The sequence below is a fragment of the Galendromus occidentalis genome, unplaced genomic scaffold (genome assembly GCF_000255335.2).
Source record: "Galendromus occidentalis unplaced genomic scaffold, Mocc_1.1 scf7180000077431, whole genome shotgun sequence".
Classification (NCBI taxonomy): Eukaryota; Metazoa; Arthropoda; class Arachnida; order Mesostigmata; family Phytoseiidae; genus Galendromus; species Galendromus occidentalis.
Window position 1 is genome coordinate 87,677 of NW_003805419.1, and position 10,597 is coordinate 98,273.

A 10,597-nucleotide genomic window follows, 5' to 3' on the forward strand; every position below is an offset into this window, starting at 1 on the left:
CGTCTCCGACGTGGAACGTTCCGTCGATGGTTTCGGGAGCCACAGAGAAAAGAGAACGCGATTCCCCGTCGACTGCTCGGCTGACGGCCCGCAAGATCTGCAGAAATGTCAAAAATCGAGCTATTATGCGTGTTGTCAGCGATTTCTTTCACATTGGTGTCAAGCTGTGGTTTCCCGGGAAGTCCAGCGCATGCGAAACTCCTCACAACTGATGATCGATTCATGGAAGGCACCGTCGTTACGTGAGTCCATGTTCGAATCTTTTAACGGAAGGTCCAACACGACATGGGAAACGACTTCTTCAAAATGATGTGATTCGATGAGCGTTCCCTTATAGAGGAGGGCTCTGTAGGATCCCCTAGATCTAGTTCGGCAGATCACAGAATGAGTCTCTGCGTATTTCCGGACTTGACCATCCAGGATCGTCGAAGATACAGAATCGGATATCTCTTGTTTGACATTGAAGGTTCGAATGCGACCCTGGTTACCAGCTGCTCGGGCGCTCGATGCTGCGGTGTGTCAACTCCGAATGGGACTCCCCGGGACTACCTTTTTGTGTTCGCGAGGTAAAGTCGCGGAGCATTCCGACACTTCAAAGCTCCGCGCAGCCGACTCATTGTTCCCTTTGTATACATGGTTGCTATCACTTAGGTCCGAGGACGACTGAATTTTCCAGATAGCGTTTTCCAAACCGTCCGGGATGTCCTCTCGGAGCGAAACAGCAGCACTTGCAGCCGACGATCAAGTTTCTACTTGTGCTGAGACGAGCTTCAGGAGAGAACATAGCTGGTGGGTCGATCTCATCGAAACCAGCTCAATCCACGTGAGTCATTCGTTACAGCCATCTATGGACTCTAATTATCGATTTCGATCCGTTCTGCTGACTGAGCAGTTCTCCGCCTCGACATGGATCGCAATTCGACCGCTCATTCGGTCGCGGGTCGGAATGGGAGTCCCTCGGAAAACTCGTCAGGATGGCGCCCCGATTCCGGGTTCTTCCGTCGGGGTAGTCGGCAGGGAACCCTGGTTCAGCCCGGGATATCGTTGTCGAGAAGGGGTCTCATGTCGAGATGGCTCTCTTGCTTTCTAGATCGTCGAAGTTCACTACGGATCAGAGATGAAAAATCTAACGGTTGACATAACGGTCAATGATCCAAAATCGAACTCGAGTTCGCGATGCGTCCGCCGTACCGACCTTGTCACCCACCTCACATCGGCGCACTATTTCATTTGCAATCAGACGGCATTTGGCAGGAATCTCTCGCTCAGCATATCGGCCGAAGAAAAATTCACTCTAAAGCTATGTGAAGTCAGAGTCTACTCGCAAAGTGTGCTCTCGCCGCAGGACGCTTGTGGAATCGGGAACAAAGGGAAAATCGAAAGCCTCAAGGTACTCGCTCTTTCCCGTCGGTGTTCGAATGCGGGGTTCTCAGAGCTACGCTTTCCGACCACGAGTTCGTTTCCTCTTCCAGGGTCGATGTTTCGAAGTGACCCCCTCTGAGGCCTCTTTCGTCGAAGCCAATGACTTTTGTGCATCGCAAGGAGGCATGCTGTGGAGCGGCGATCAGTCAGAATTCGTCTCATGGATGATGTTGGTTCATAATCTGGACAGTGTTTGGTATGGAGATAAGGAAGTCATAGGGAAAAAATCCTCCGCGCCGACGAACTGCACGGCATTCACGCGAGACGACCAATTCGCCGGGGGCAGTCTGCGAGATACGAATTGTACCGAGGTCAGGTTCGGAATATGTGTGCGACCGCCCCGAACGTGTGGCAGGCCTCGGCTGCCGAGGCACTTGGCAACCTGGAACGACATCGGTGAGTATTTCGAACCCGGTACTTCTCCTCTGAGCTTCAATTCGAGCGTATGTCCTTCACCCCGACAGCGTCTTGATTCATGGTTCGACGCTCAGGATTCATGAGAACGCTTTCCGCTATCCTAGGCAAGGCTGTAACCGGCAGAGTCGTCAAGGGTTTCACCTGCGAAGAAGGATTCCATTTGAGTGGTCCAACAGATATCCCATGCCTCGATAGCGGGGAGTTCCGGAATCAAATGCGTAGGTCCTAAACCCGATCGAATGTGTGATCAACTCCCGCGAGAATATTTTCCACCTTCACGCAGTCTGAGCCTCAAGGAACTCTTGGTTTCTCCAGAGACTACGTGCCGTCAGTCCGTTTGTGGCGAACCCCCCAAAGTTGCCAACGCCTACCCTGTCCTGGTTCCTGAAGCCCGCTATTACTGTCTTAATGACAGTTTCGTCTTATACGGTCCTCCGGAGATGAACTGTGATCCTCAGAAATCCCAGTGGGCGACCCCTCACGTTTTATGCGTTCGTCTGACGCTAGACACCAAACCTACCATCAGGAGTCTCCGTGATCGTCTGCTGCAGGTGCCGATTTCAGAAGACTGTCCCCGATATCAGTGAAATTCGTTGCGACATTATTCTTATCTAGGCGAAGCTCTTCTTCTCAAACATGGATACTCCAAACAGGGTGTGAAGCTATATCCCACAGCGAGCAGAGTTGGCCTCGTCCTTTTCATCATTATTCTGGTTCTCTTGAAAATTTTGCTGGCTGTTGCCGTCATCAATCTCGTTCGGTACTACCGGGTGGAGAAACCCAAGCTGTATCGGAAGCACAATAGCGGGTAAATATGTATATCAATGTAGCGTTATGTCGTCAGAAAAGAACGGATCGCATGAAATGTCGAGCACCGCGATAAGCGCAACGCAATAATATTGCACCTTCATCTAGCATCATGCTGAACTCTATGCATCACGAGCTGTCGCGGGACTCAGCTCCGGGACCGGCGAGCACCGAAGAAAATAACAACCATCTCAGCCCAAACGCGAACCCTGAACTGGAGCTGAGTACGGGAGACGCGCAAGTGGTGACACGATCGACGGGTTCGTCGACGCCGAAAGCTCCGCGGACGCCGAACATGCGACTGAACGAGAGCAGCATCAGAGAGGGCAGAACGAATCATTCATTTTAGCTCCGGAGCGGTTCAGGTCATCATATCGAGATTATGGATCTGATGCTCGTGGACTCTGTAGGCGACGTACTTAAGTGATCGGCTGACACCATTGGCGATTTTACCAGGAAGAGTCTGCGTAAACTTCGACTGTCAGCTGATGAGAACAAGCTTGATTACTCGAATAGGAATTTATTGTAGCTTTTTATCCCTTGAAAAAAAATTGTTGATTTCATGTGAATCGCTGTTGTTGAAACACTACCCTCCTGCACAAGAAGAACTTGGCAGGCTTGATTTGCAGCCACGAACTCCGTGCATGAGGCATCCAATAAACGAAAGTAGTCGATCCGTGGAAAGGTCATGACCTCAGTCTAGTGTTTAACTTTGAAAATCTAGAATCTCTGGACATCCGGATCCAGTTGCCAATTCTGGATACTATCAGATATCCAGTCGAGGTGTGCCGAAACTTTCGTGGAGACAGCTGGCATATCGGGTGCCGCGCACGAGAATCCGAACGAGACGACGCCATACTGAATGTGCCGTCCCCTTTGGCGTACCATCACTGGACCGCCGGAATCTCCCTGAAAATCGAAGGGGACCAAAACGTGCTTCTCAATGTCTTGGGGGTTCTGATTTCTGATCCATAGAGAGGGACGCCGTTCCCTCAGAGATTCTTCTCGAGAGAGAATCGAAGAAGACTCACGTAGCAGGTGTCGGTGTCGTTTCCGAGCGTGCATATCTGGACTTCGGGATCAAATGATACCAGCTTCAAATTCGCATATTCACTGCACAATTCGCCGGGCATCATCACAAGGTCGGCGAACATCAAAACTTGGCTACGTTTAGCATCTGAGGAAAACCGAAGCATGAGAATATTGCAACAGAAGTCTCCGGATCGCAGCTTCTCTCAGCGCTTTTTCTCGGTCCGACGCGATCCTGGCTCGAGTCTTTGCATAGCGGCCTCACCTCTGTGTTTCGTTTTGTCTTTGTTGAAGCCCCAGCCCGCTACTGTCGCGATCACATTATCATCCGGAGTGCCGATGAAATATTTGTCGCTGGGAACACAGATCGGCCTCGCTGTTCTGTGATCGACGCGATTGTCCAGTCGCAGCAGAGCGATATCATGCTTCTCTCTCGGCACTCGACCGTAGTCTGGGTGCCTGTGAAATCGATGTAATCGATGATCTGAGCCCTTTGATTCAGTTCATGGTCAGACATAGTCTTCAAAAACGTCAGGAGACCTAATAACGACCTCGGGTCGAATCTCGACTCACATTTTGTATGAATGTACAGGAATAGGATCGCCATCCGTTTTGTTAACGACTCCGCAGACCACTTCCATCGACGTGGGGGGAACGCCGCTGCGGGGAATCGGCATCGAGCTTAACAAGGAGAATTAAGAGCATATCGGAAGGCTGAGAATTCGCTCGCGATCGATCGCTCGCTCGCTCGCAGAAGGAGGGCAACTGGGACTCCGGACTCGGTCGTCTTACATGGAAAATACTTACGCCTGGAGAAGGCAATGCGCCGCGGTGAGGACATATCGAGGGGTGATGATTGAAGCAGCGCACATGAAACTTATGTCATCTCGGAATATCCGAAGGTACGACAGCCACGGAAATTGACCTTCCGCAGCTACTTTCCCATTTACCACTCTCGGTTTGACTCCGATCATCCCGCATTCGTTCGAATTGAGCCGCGTGTCTTCCTCCGTGTCCATCTCCGGCTCTCCCCGTGTCTTTTGCTCCATCGGTAGGTTTTGATCGTCTTCAGCGGTACTCCGACTCCGCATGAAGGCTCTCTCCAGTTCTTGTCGGGACGCAATGCGAGGCATCGCTGGGAAAGACCCCTCGTCCTCGAAGCGCTCGCTCTGAATTCTCCGATTCTGTGAGGATGCGGGAGCCGAATGATCTTGACGTAGGGTGGCCCTGATCGTTTTAATTTGTGATTCTGCTCGAGTTGATTGTGTCGGTCGATCTCGCTGATCGCTCTCCCGTCGAAATTCGAAGTCTTCCTGCCAAGGTTGTTCGCGGCCATCGGCGTCTCGATGCCGTTGGAGGGAACCTTTCAGGTAAAGGGTCTCCCAGCTGTCGGGAACCTTCGACGTCTTTTGGATCACCCGTCGTTCGTCTTTATGTTTCTGCGTGATTCGAGTCCAATCATCGCGGACGCCCTGGTAATTCATTGGCCTCGGGAGGTTTTGTATCGATAGGCTCGTAACTCCTACGGGTCGGAAAACTTTCCCGTTGTACTGCCCGGTAACGTCGTAGTTCTCATCGTAATAGTCTCCTCTGGCTTGTTGAATTCCTTTATTTTTCAGCATCAAGCAAACTTCGTCCTCTCCCTGTTCGTCATGGTCCGTGGATTCGAGATGGCTCCACATTTCGGAATGAGGTGTCCGCCACGAATTCATGGCGGTGTACTGCTTTTGGTAGTATGTCGCATCCGATTTCGGCCGCTCGAAAGCATTCACGTAGTTAGGTCTCGCGGTTGTGATCTCGATGAGTTCTAGCTCGTCCGAGTCTCGTCCGTACTCCGAGTTGCTCACTTTCAACAACGCGGGTTTGCGGAGCTTGAAGAAAGCGTTGTTGTTGACCCGCGTTCCCGTAGCGATCGATAAGTCCTTCGTTTCAGGGTCTCGAATTTTTTTGAAGAGTATCGGCGTACGTTGGCCCTGCGCGGGCTGCTTCGAGGTTATCCTGACTCTTGTCTGCTCAACGTACGGAGCGACGATGCGGACCGTTTCACTATGGATATCGTGCACAGGCTTTTCGATAACGTCCTGGACAACTATGGTCCGGCATTCGCAGATCTCAGTTCTGCCACTCAGGGGATCGAACTTTTTCTTCACTCGAACTTCACCCTCGTGTTTCTCCTCACGATACCTTCGCACTGCCGCAGCATACTTCAGGGCCGCTCTCGGTGGCCGCACGTTGAGGAATTTTTCCATCACGGACGGCTCGCCCGAGAACATTATCGGAGGCGGTATCCGCTGAGGATCCGGTAGCTCGTGGAATTGAGCGCTCGTTGTGCGTCTCTGTTCCAAAACAGGTTTCACCGTGACCGCTTCCGTGGAAAGTTCGATGCTCTCCTCGTCAGAAAGATCCTCCTCGTGCTCCGGGATCGATCTGCTGCTGGGCACGGGGAACACTGTCGGCACCACGTCGACGTCTCCGAACTCATTCGCATGTGTTCCGAGCTCTTCGTCCTCGTCTAAAATCGAATCGGTACTTAGCGGCTCCGGAAGCGGATCCGGCGCGGACTCGTTGACGAAGTGGAGCGTTTCCACGTCCAGCCTCCGTTCGCACGGCACCAACGGCGGGCAAAGGACATCTTCGGGATTTTGCACGGAGATCTGTTCGCTCGCCAATGCAGCCTGCAGTGGTCGAAGGGAAGCTTTTTCGGGAATCGTACGAATTGTTCGACTCGTCACTGAGCTAGAATCTATGTATCTATTGGATTTCGATTTTTCAAACGCACCTGAAGCCACAGCACGACCATCCAAATCATGTTTGGGCCACTCTCATTCGTTTAGCCTATTTATAAACCTCAGCACGACTGGGAGCCGACCGGCGAAAGCCAACATTTACTCATAATGAGTGATGGTCGCCACGAACACAAATCCCACGGAGCGTTCTCTCCCTTCGCTTTCGTCGTATACATGACCAAACGTGATATTATAATCGTCGTAATATCTCACTCGGAATGATTGATTTAGGTCTATCGTTTGTCAGTGTTCACCGTCCCAGTCCACTCAATGCCAACAACAAAGGGGAACACTGAGTGAGAAGTAACTCAGGTACCGACGTCAATTTTTTTTATTCAAAGATGCATTGCGGGAGAAAACAGATTTTCTCTTGAGCCGATGCCTCCGGAGGAGGAAGCATCGCGGATGTCATCAGTAGAGATGATCATGCAGGAAAGTCGGATAGCCCACTTCGTAGGATCGGCAGTAGGTCTCGTCGGTGCGAGCGCCCGGATCGCGGGTGCAGAGAAGACCTTGACAACATTTTCGTCGTCGGTCGCAGCGTTGCTGAACGGGAACGTCTTTCCTTAGTCATATTTTTTTTTCGCGCGGGCTATTCTCCACAGGAGACCCCTTGCGGCATTCGGAATCTGGTTCTACTGTTCCACTTACGTAGTCGAACTGACAAGCCCCGATGACACTCACTACACAGAACAAAATCAGGAAAATCAAAGTTCTCATTTCCGTGCACAATCGAGGCGGGCGGACGGGGATCAAGTAATTCCCACACGTATTCTCGCGTTCGCAAGTCCGAGATGACTCCTTCCCGGAACTACTTTGCCGAAAGCGAGCTCGTCTCGTAGCTATACGCTCTGGAGTGATTTCGGAGCCTGATCGAAAGTTGTTCCGCTGTCGGCAAGCAGCGAGGACGGCTCAATTTCGCGCCGAGAAACTGGACCACGTTCTTCAGCGACAAGACACAAAGTGACATAAGACTCGAGCAGGTGAGTGGGTGAGGTGCGGGAAATACGCGCTCCCCAGAAAAGAGAATCAGAAAAAAGACAACCGTGTCGAACGACCTTGCTTTTGTAACCATTAGCAGGACGATAGGATCTCTTCCGATTGCGAAAAAGATCTTTGAGACTCTTTAGACTTTTGCGCTTCAGCGACAGTAATAATAATTGTTCACGATCCTTGGACTGATAGCCGGGCCGATTGACATAGGTACCTAGTGATTTCCCGGTTTCGGGGCGAACGACGGATCCAGTTTTTTTCACCCTCCGATTCCCCGGGAGACAAAGTCCTAATTTTAGTTATGGGAAATCACTGCGCGGACGGATATCTCAGTCGATTTTCAGTCCCCGCTCACCAGAATCACTCCCGAAGGCCGGAAGCGCGACTATCCGAAAAAAACATTTCGGCAACTCCTCAATTACAATTGCAGTAATCAGCCGATATAATAATTCATCTCATTCGAGCTTAATGCTCATTGATGCAAGGTGACGCGAACGGAATCGGTTGCCCTAGATGAAGCAGAGCATTTTCGGTCGGTTCCGGAAGAGGAAATTTCTGATCTCAAAATGTGAAATGCCGTTCCCATAAGAACAATATTCGAAATCCTGTTCCAATAGATGCGAGCTTTTTCCAAGCTTTGTTCCTTTCCGCCTCATCTCTGGAATTACGCGATAAAATGAGACGCCTTCGTGAAAATCCCTCACGGATGCCCTGTCGCGTACCCCAGCCTCCTCGGAGAGATCAAGATGTCCGCCATCGGGTCCGAGCGCCGGCTACTCGCCATCTCAGCCCCGCTGCGGGCTATCAGTCTCGATGAGTCAATTCGACCACCGTATCTATCTGCGATCGATGCGCTGGTAACCCCCGGGATCCCTCGAGATAGTTTTGAGTTCATATTCAGGGGGGTGCGAATCGGGTAGTCGGGAGACCGGAGCCCGAAAAACTCACGTTCCGAAAACCGTCCATTCAAGGTGAGCTATTTCGGTTCGATTTCGTGCTCGCTGCTCTCTTCGCTCCTATCGGCCGATTAGATTAGAGATCACTTTCCCTCTCTTGTTTTTCTCCGACGGTCCATCTAGCGCGGTGGTCGTCGCGAAAAACACGTGGACCGCAAAGGGTGACGAGACCGTGCTGTAGGGAATCTCTCGAGTGTATTGTTTGGCCATCAATGGAGACGTTTGTCTTATTCGGACCCCGGAGAACGGCATCGCACCTCCCCGTGCTACCATACCGTGGAAATGTGTGCTTATACGACATGGAATGCTGAGTGAAACCGGCAGCCCCTGAGGAGCTGAGAAACGCAAGTATGACGTGCGTCTTCGAGGCCAGGAACCACGAGAAGCTGAACAGAGCTCTTCTCAGCGGTCGGAATCGTTTTCGGTGTTTCGATGTCTCCCAGAATTTCATCGGAGCGGGAAGTTCGTCCGGAGACGTTTTCCTCTTCGAGCGGGATTCTCAACAGCTGATTCGAAGAATACCCGCAGCCTCAGCGAAAATCGATCGAATCGCTTTCAACCCGGCTGTCGACAGCATTCTGTGCATCGCCACGAATCGAGGAGAACTGACTGTCCTGGAGGTCCGAGAGAGCGAAAACAGCTCGAAAGACGCTCAAGTTCTTTTCTCCGTTCAATCGCATCTCAAGAATCTGGTCACTCAACTGGTTTGGAGCTCCACGGGCGCTCAGCTGATCGCGGGGGACAACGCCGGTGTCGTGAGCATAACCGACGTGTATTCGTTGAACGACGCGGTACTTTTTGAGTTTTCGCCAACGAACGCTCTCGCTCTGGACAGCGATATTGTTCAAATCGATGCCGCGTCCGACAGAATTCTCATATCGACGCTGACGGCAGCCTATCTCTTCGACCTGGACGAGCGTTATTTCACGAAAGTAGGCAAGAAACCGCGCAATGGAGTATACGGAGCTTGTTTCTTCAGCCTAGAGGACGCTCAGGAAAGCGACCAGGGAACCCGACTGGAAATCTTCTGCGCTCGACCAGGAGGACGGCTCTGGAGAGTCAACCCGTTCGGTGAGGTTGAATGCACCTTGAATTTCAAGCATGAGGGATCCACCTCGATAGATCATTCGAGTGTTTCTCTTCTCGGCAACTGGCGAGTCGAAGGGCTTTTCACGCAAAAAGTGAATTTCGGGAAGCTCGTGCATTTCGAGCAGTGGCTACTGAGCTTCACGGAAACCGCGCTCTTTGTTCTCGACGTTTGTAGCTCGGAAGTGCCTCGGGTCGTTTGGCAGTCTACGGAGTTAAAAGACTCTCTGATCGATGTTTCCGTTTTCGATGACTCCATATTCCTGACCCTGAGGGACGGAACATTGCTCGAGTGGCAGATAGCTCTGACGTTCGATTGGAAAATCATGTACATGCTTCCTACTCCGGCTCAGCGTCTCGCCGTGACTTGCAGGAATTGGACAGAGAAGCACTTCGAGTGCCTTGACATAATACGACGCCGAGAATCCTTGGGCAAGGAAGTTTCGTGTCGGAGTTCAGAGTGGCGGATGATTCCTTCTGGATCGAAGGGACCGATTTATCTGAGCGTACCTATTCTGTTGACGCTCCTTCGATACTACGAAGGTATCCTATTGAGTACGAACCCGAGGAACTTTTGGGCGGACAAACTCGTTTACATTCTGCCCCCCGAAGTGCTCCAGCCGCAGGCAGTCGCTGCCCCTCAAAAAAAAGCCAGTGGCAACCCTGAAGCTCCGGATCCTCCTTCAGCAGAGAAGGAAATTCAGGTCACTCGGGAAAAGCACAGAAAACTGCTTTGTGACATAATCTCTCGCCGTCAGAAAGAGATCGCTGACTTCATGCTTGTGGAACTCAGTGCCTCCCTATGGGCTCCGCGGGCTGTGCAGGAGAAACATTCGATTGACCAGCCCCTCGTCGCGTGGGGAATGAGGATGAGCTTCGTTGATTGCTGTGATTCGTGCGGAGAGAGCTTGGTCGTGGAAGGCTTCGATGAAGACTTACAAATTCATTTTTGTGGTCACAAATTCCATCTTACTTGCAACCCCACCAATAGGTTGTGTTGCATATGCATGCAAATGTGACTCCCTGAGGAGGAGCCGAAATCCCGTATGTGTACGCAGTCTAGAGATGTCGTAACTTATATCATCGATTCGTACAATAAAA

At 51.5% G+C, this 10,597-nt stretch overlaps 2 protein-coding genes across 2 annotated transcripts; both read left to right on the forward strand.

Annotated features, from left to right (window-relative positions):
• The first annotated feature begins 59 nt into the window (after nucleotides 1–59).
• On the forward strand, nucleotides 60–3,327 carry LOC100905971 (sushi, von Willebrand factor type A, EGF and pentraxin domain-containing protein 1). Its single transcript, XM_003742752.2, has 9 exons — nucleotides 60–242; nucleotides 467–566; nucleotides 677–823; nucleotides 1,091–1,390; nucleotides 1,473–1,818; nucleotides 1,944–2,057; nucleotides 2,155–2,390; nucleotides 2,493–2,647; nucleotides 2,755–3,327. The coding sequence occupies exons 1-9, from the start codon at nucleotides 106–108 to the stop codon at nucleotides 2,993–2,995; spliced, it is 1,776 nt and encodes a 591-aa protein (XP_003742800.2). The 5' UTR covers nucleotides 60–105; the 3' UTR covers nucleotides 2,996–3,327.
• A 5,234-nt stretch (nucleotides 3,328–8,561) lies between these two features.
• Nucleotides 8,562–10,597, forward strand: LOC100899077 (WD40 repeat domain-containing protein pink). Its single transcript, XM_003742784.3, has one exon. The coding sequence runs from the start codon at nucleotides 8,761–8,763 to the stop codon at nucleotides 10,513–10,515; it is 1,755 nt and encodes a 584-aa protein (XP_003742832.1). The 5' UTR covers nucleotides 8,562–8,760; the 3' UTR covers nucleotides 10,516–10,597.

Coding starts and splice junctions, on each gene's coding strand:
- LOC100905971 (XM_003742752.2), top strand. CDS start 106: ATGTCAAAAATCGAGCTATTATGCGTGTTGTCAGCGATTTCTTTCACA. Junction 1,819..1,943: donor GGCAACCTGGAACGACATCG/GTGAGTATTTCG, acceptor CCGCTATCCTAG/GCAAGGCTGTAACCGGCAGA. Junction 2,058..2,154: donor GGAGTTCCGGAATCAAATGC/GTAGGTCCTAAA, acceptor TGGTTTCTCCAG/AGACTACGTGCCGTCAGTCC.
- LOC100899077 (XM_003742784.3), top strand. CDS start 8,761: ATGACGTGCGTCTTCGAGGCCAGGAACCACGAGAAGCTGAACAGAGCT.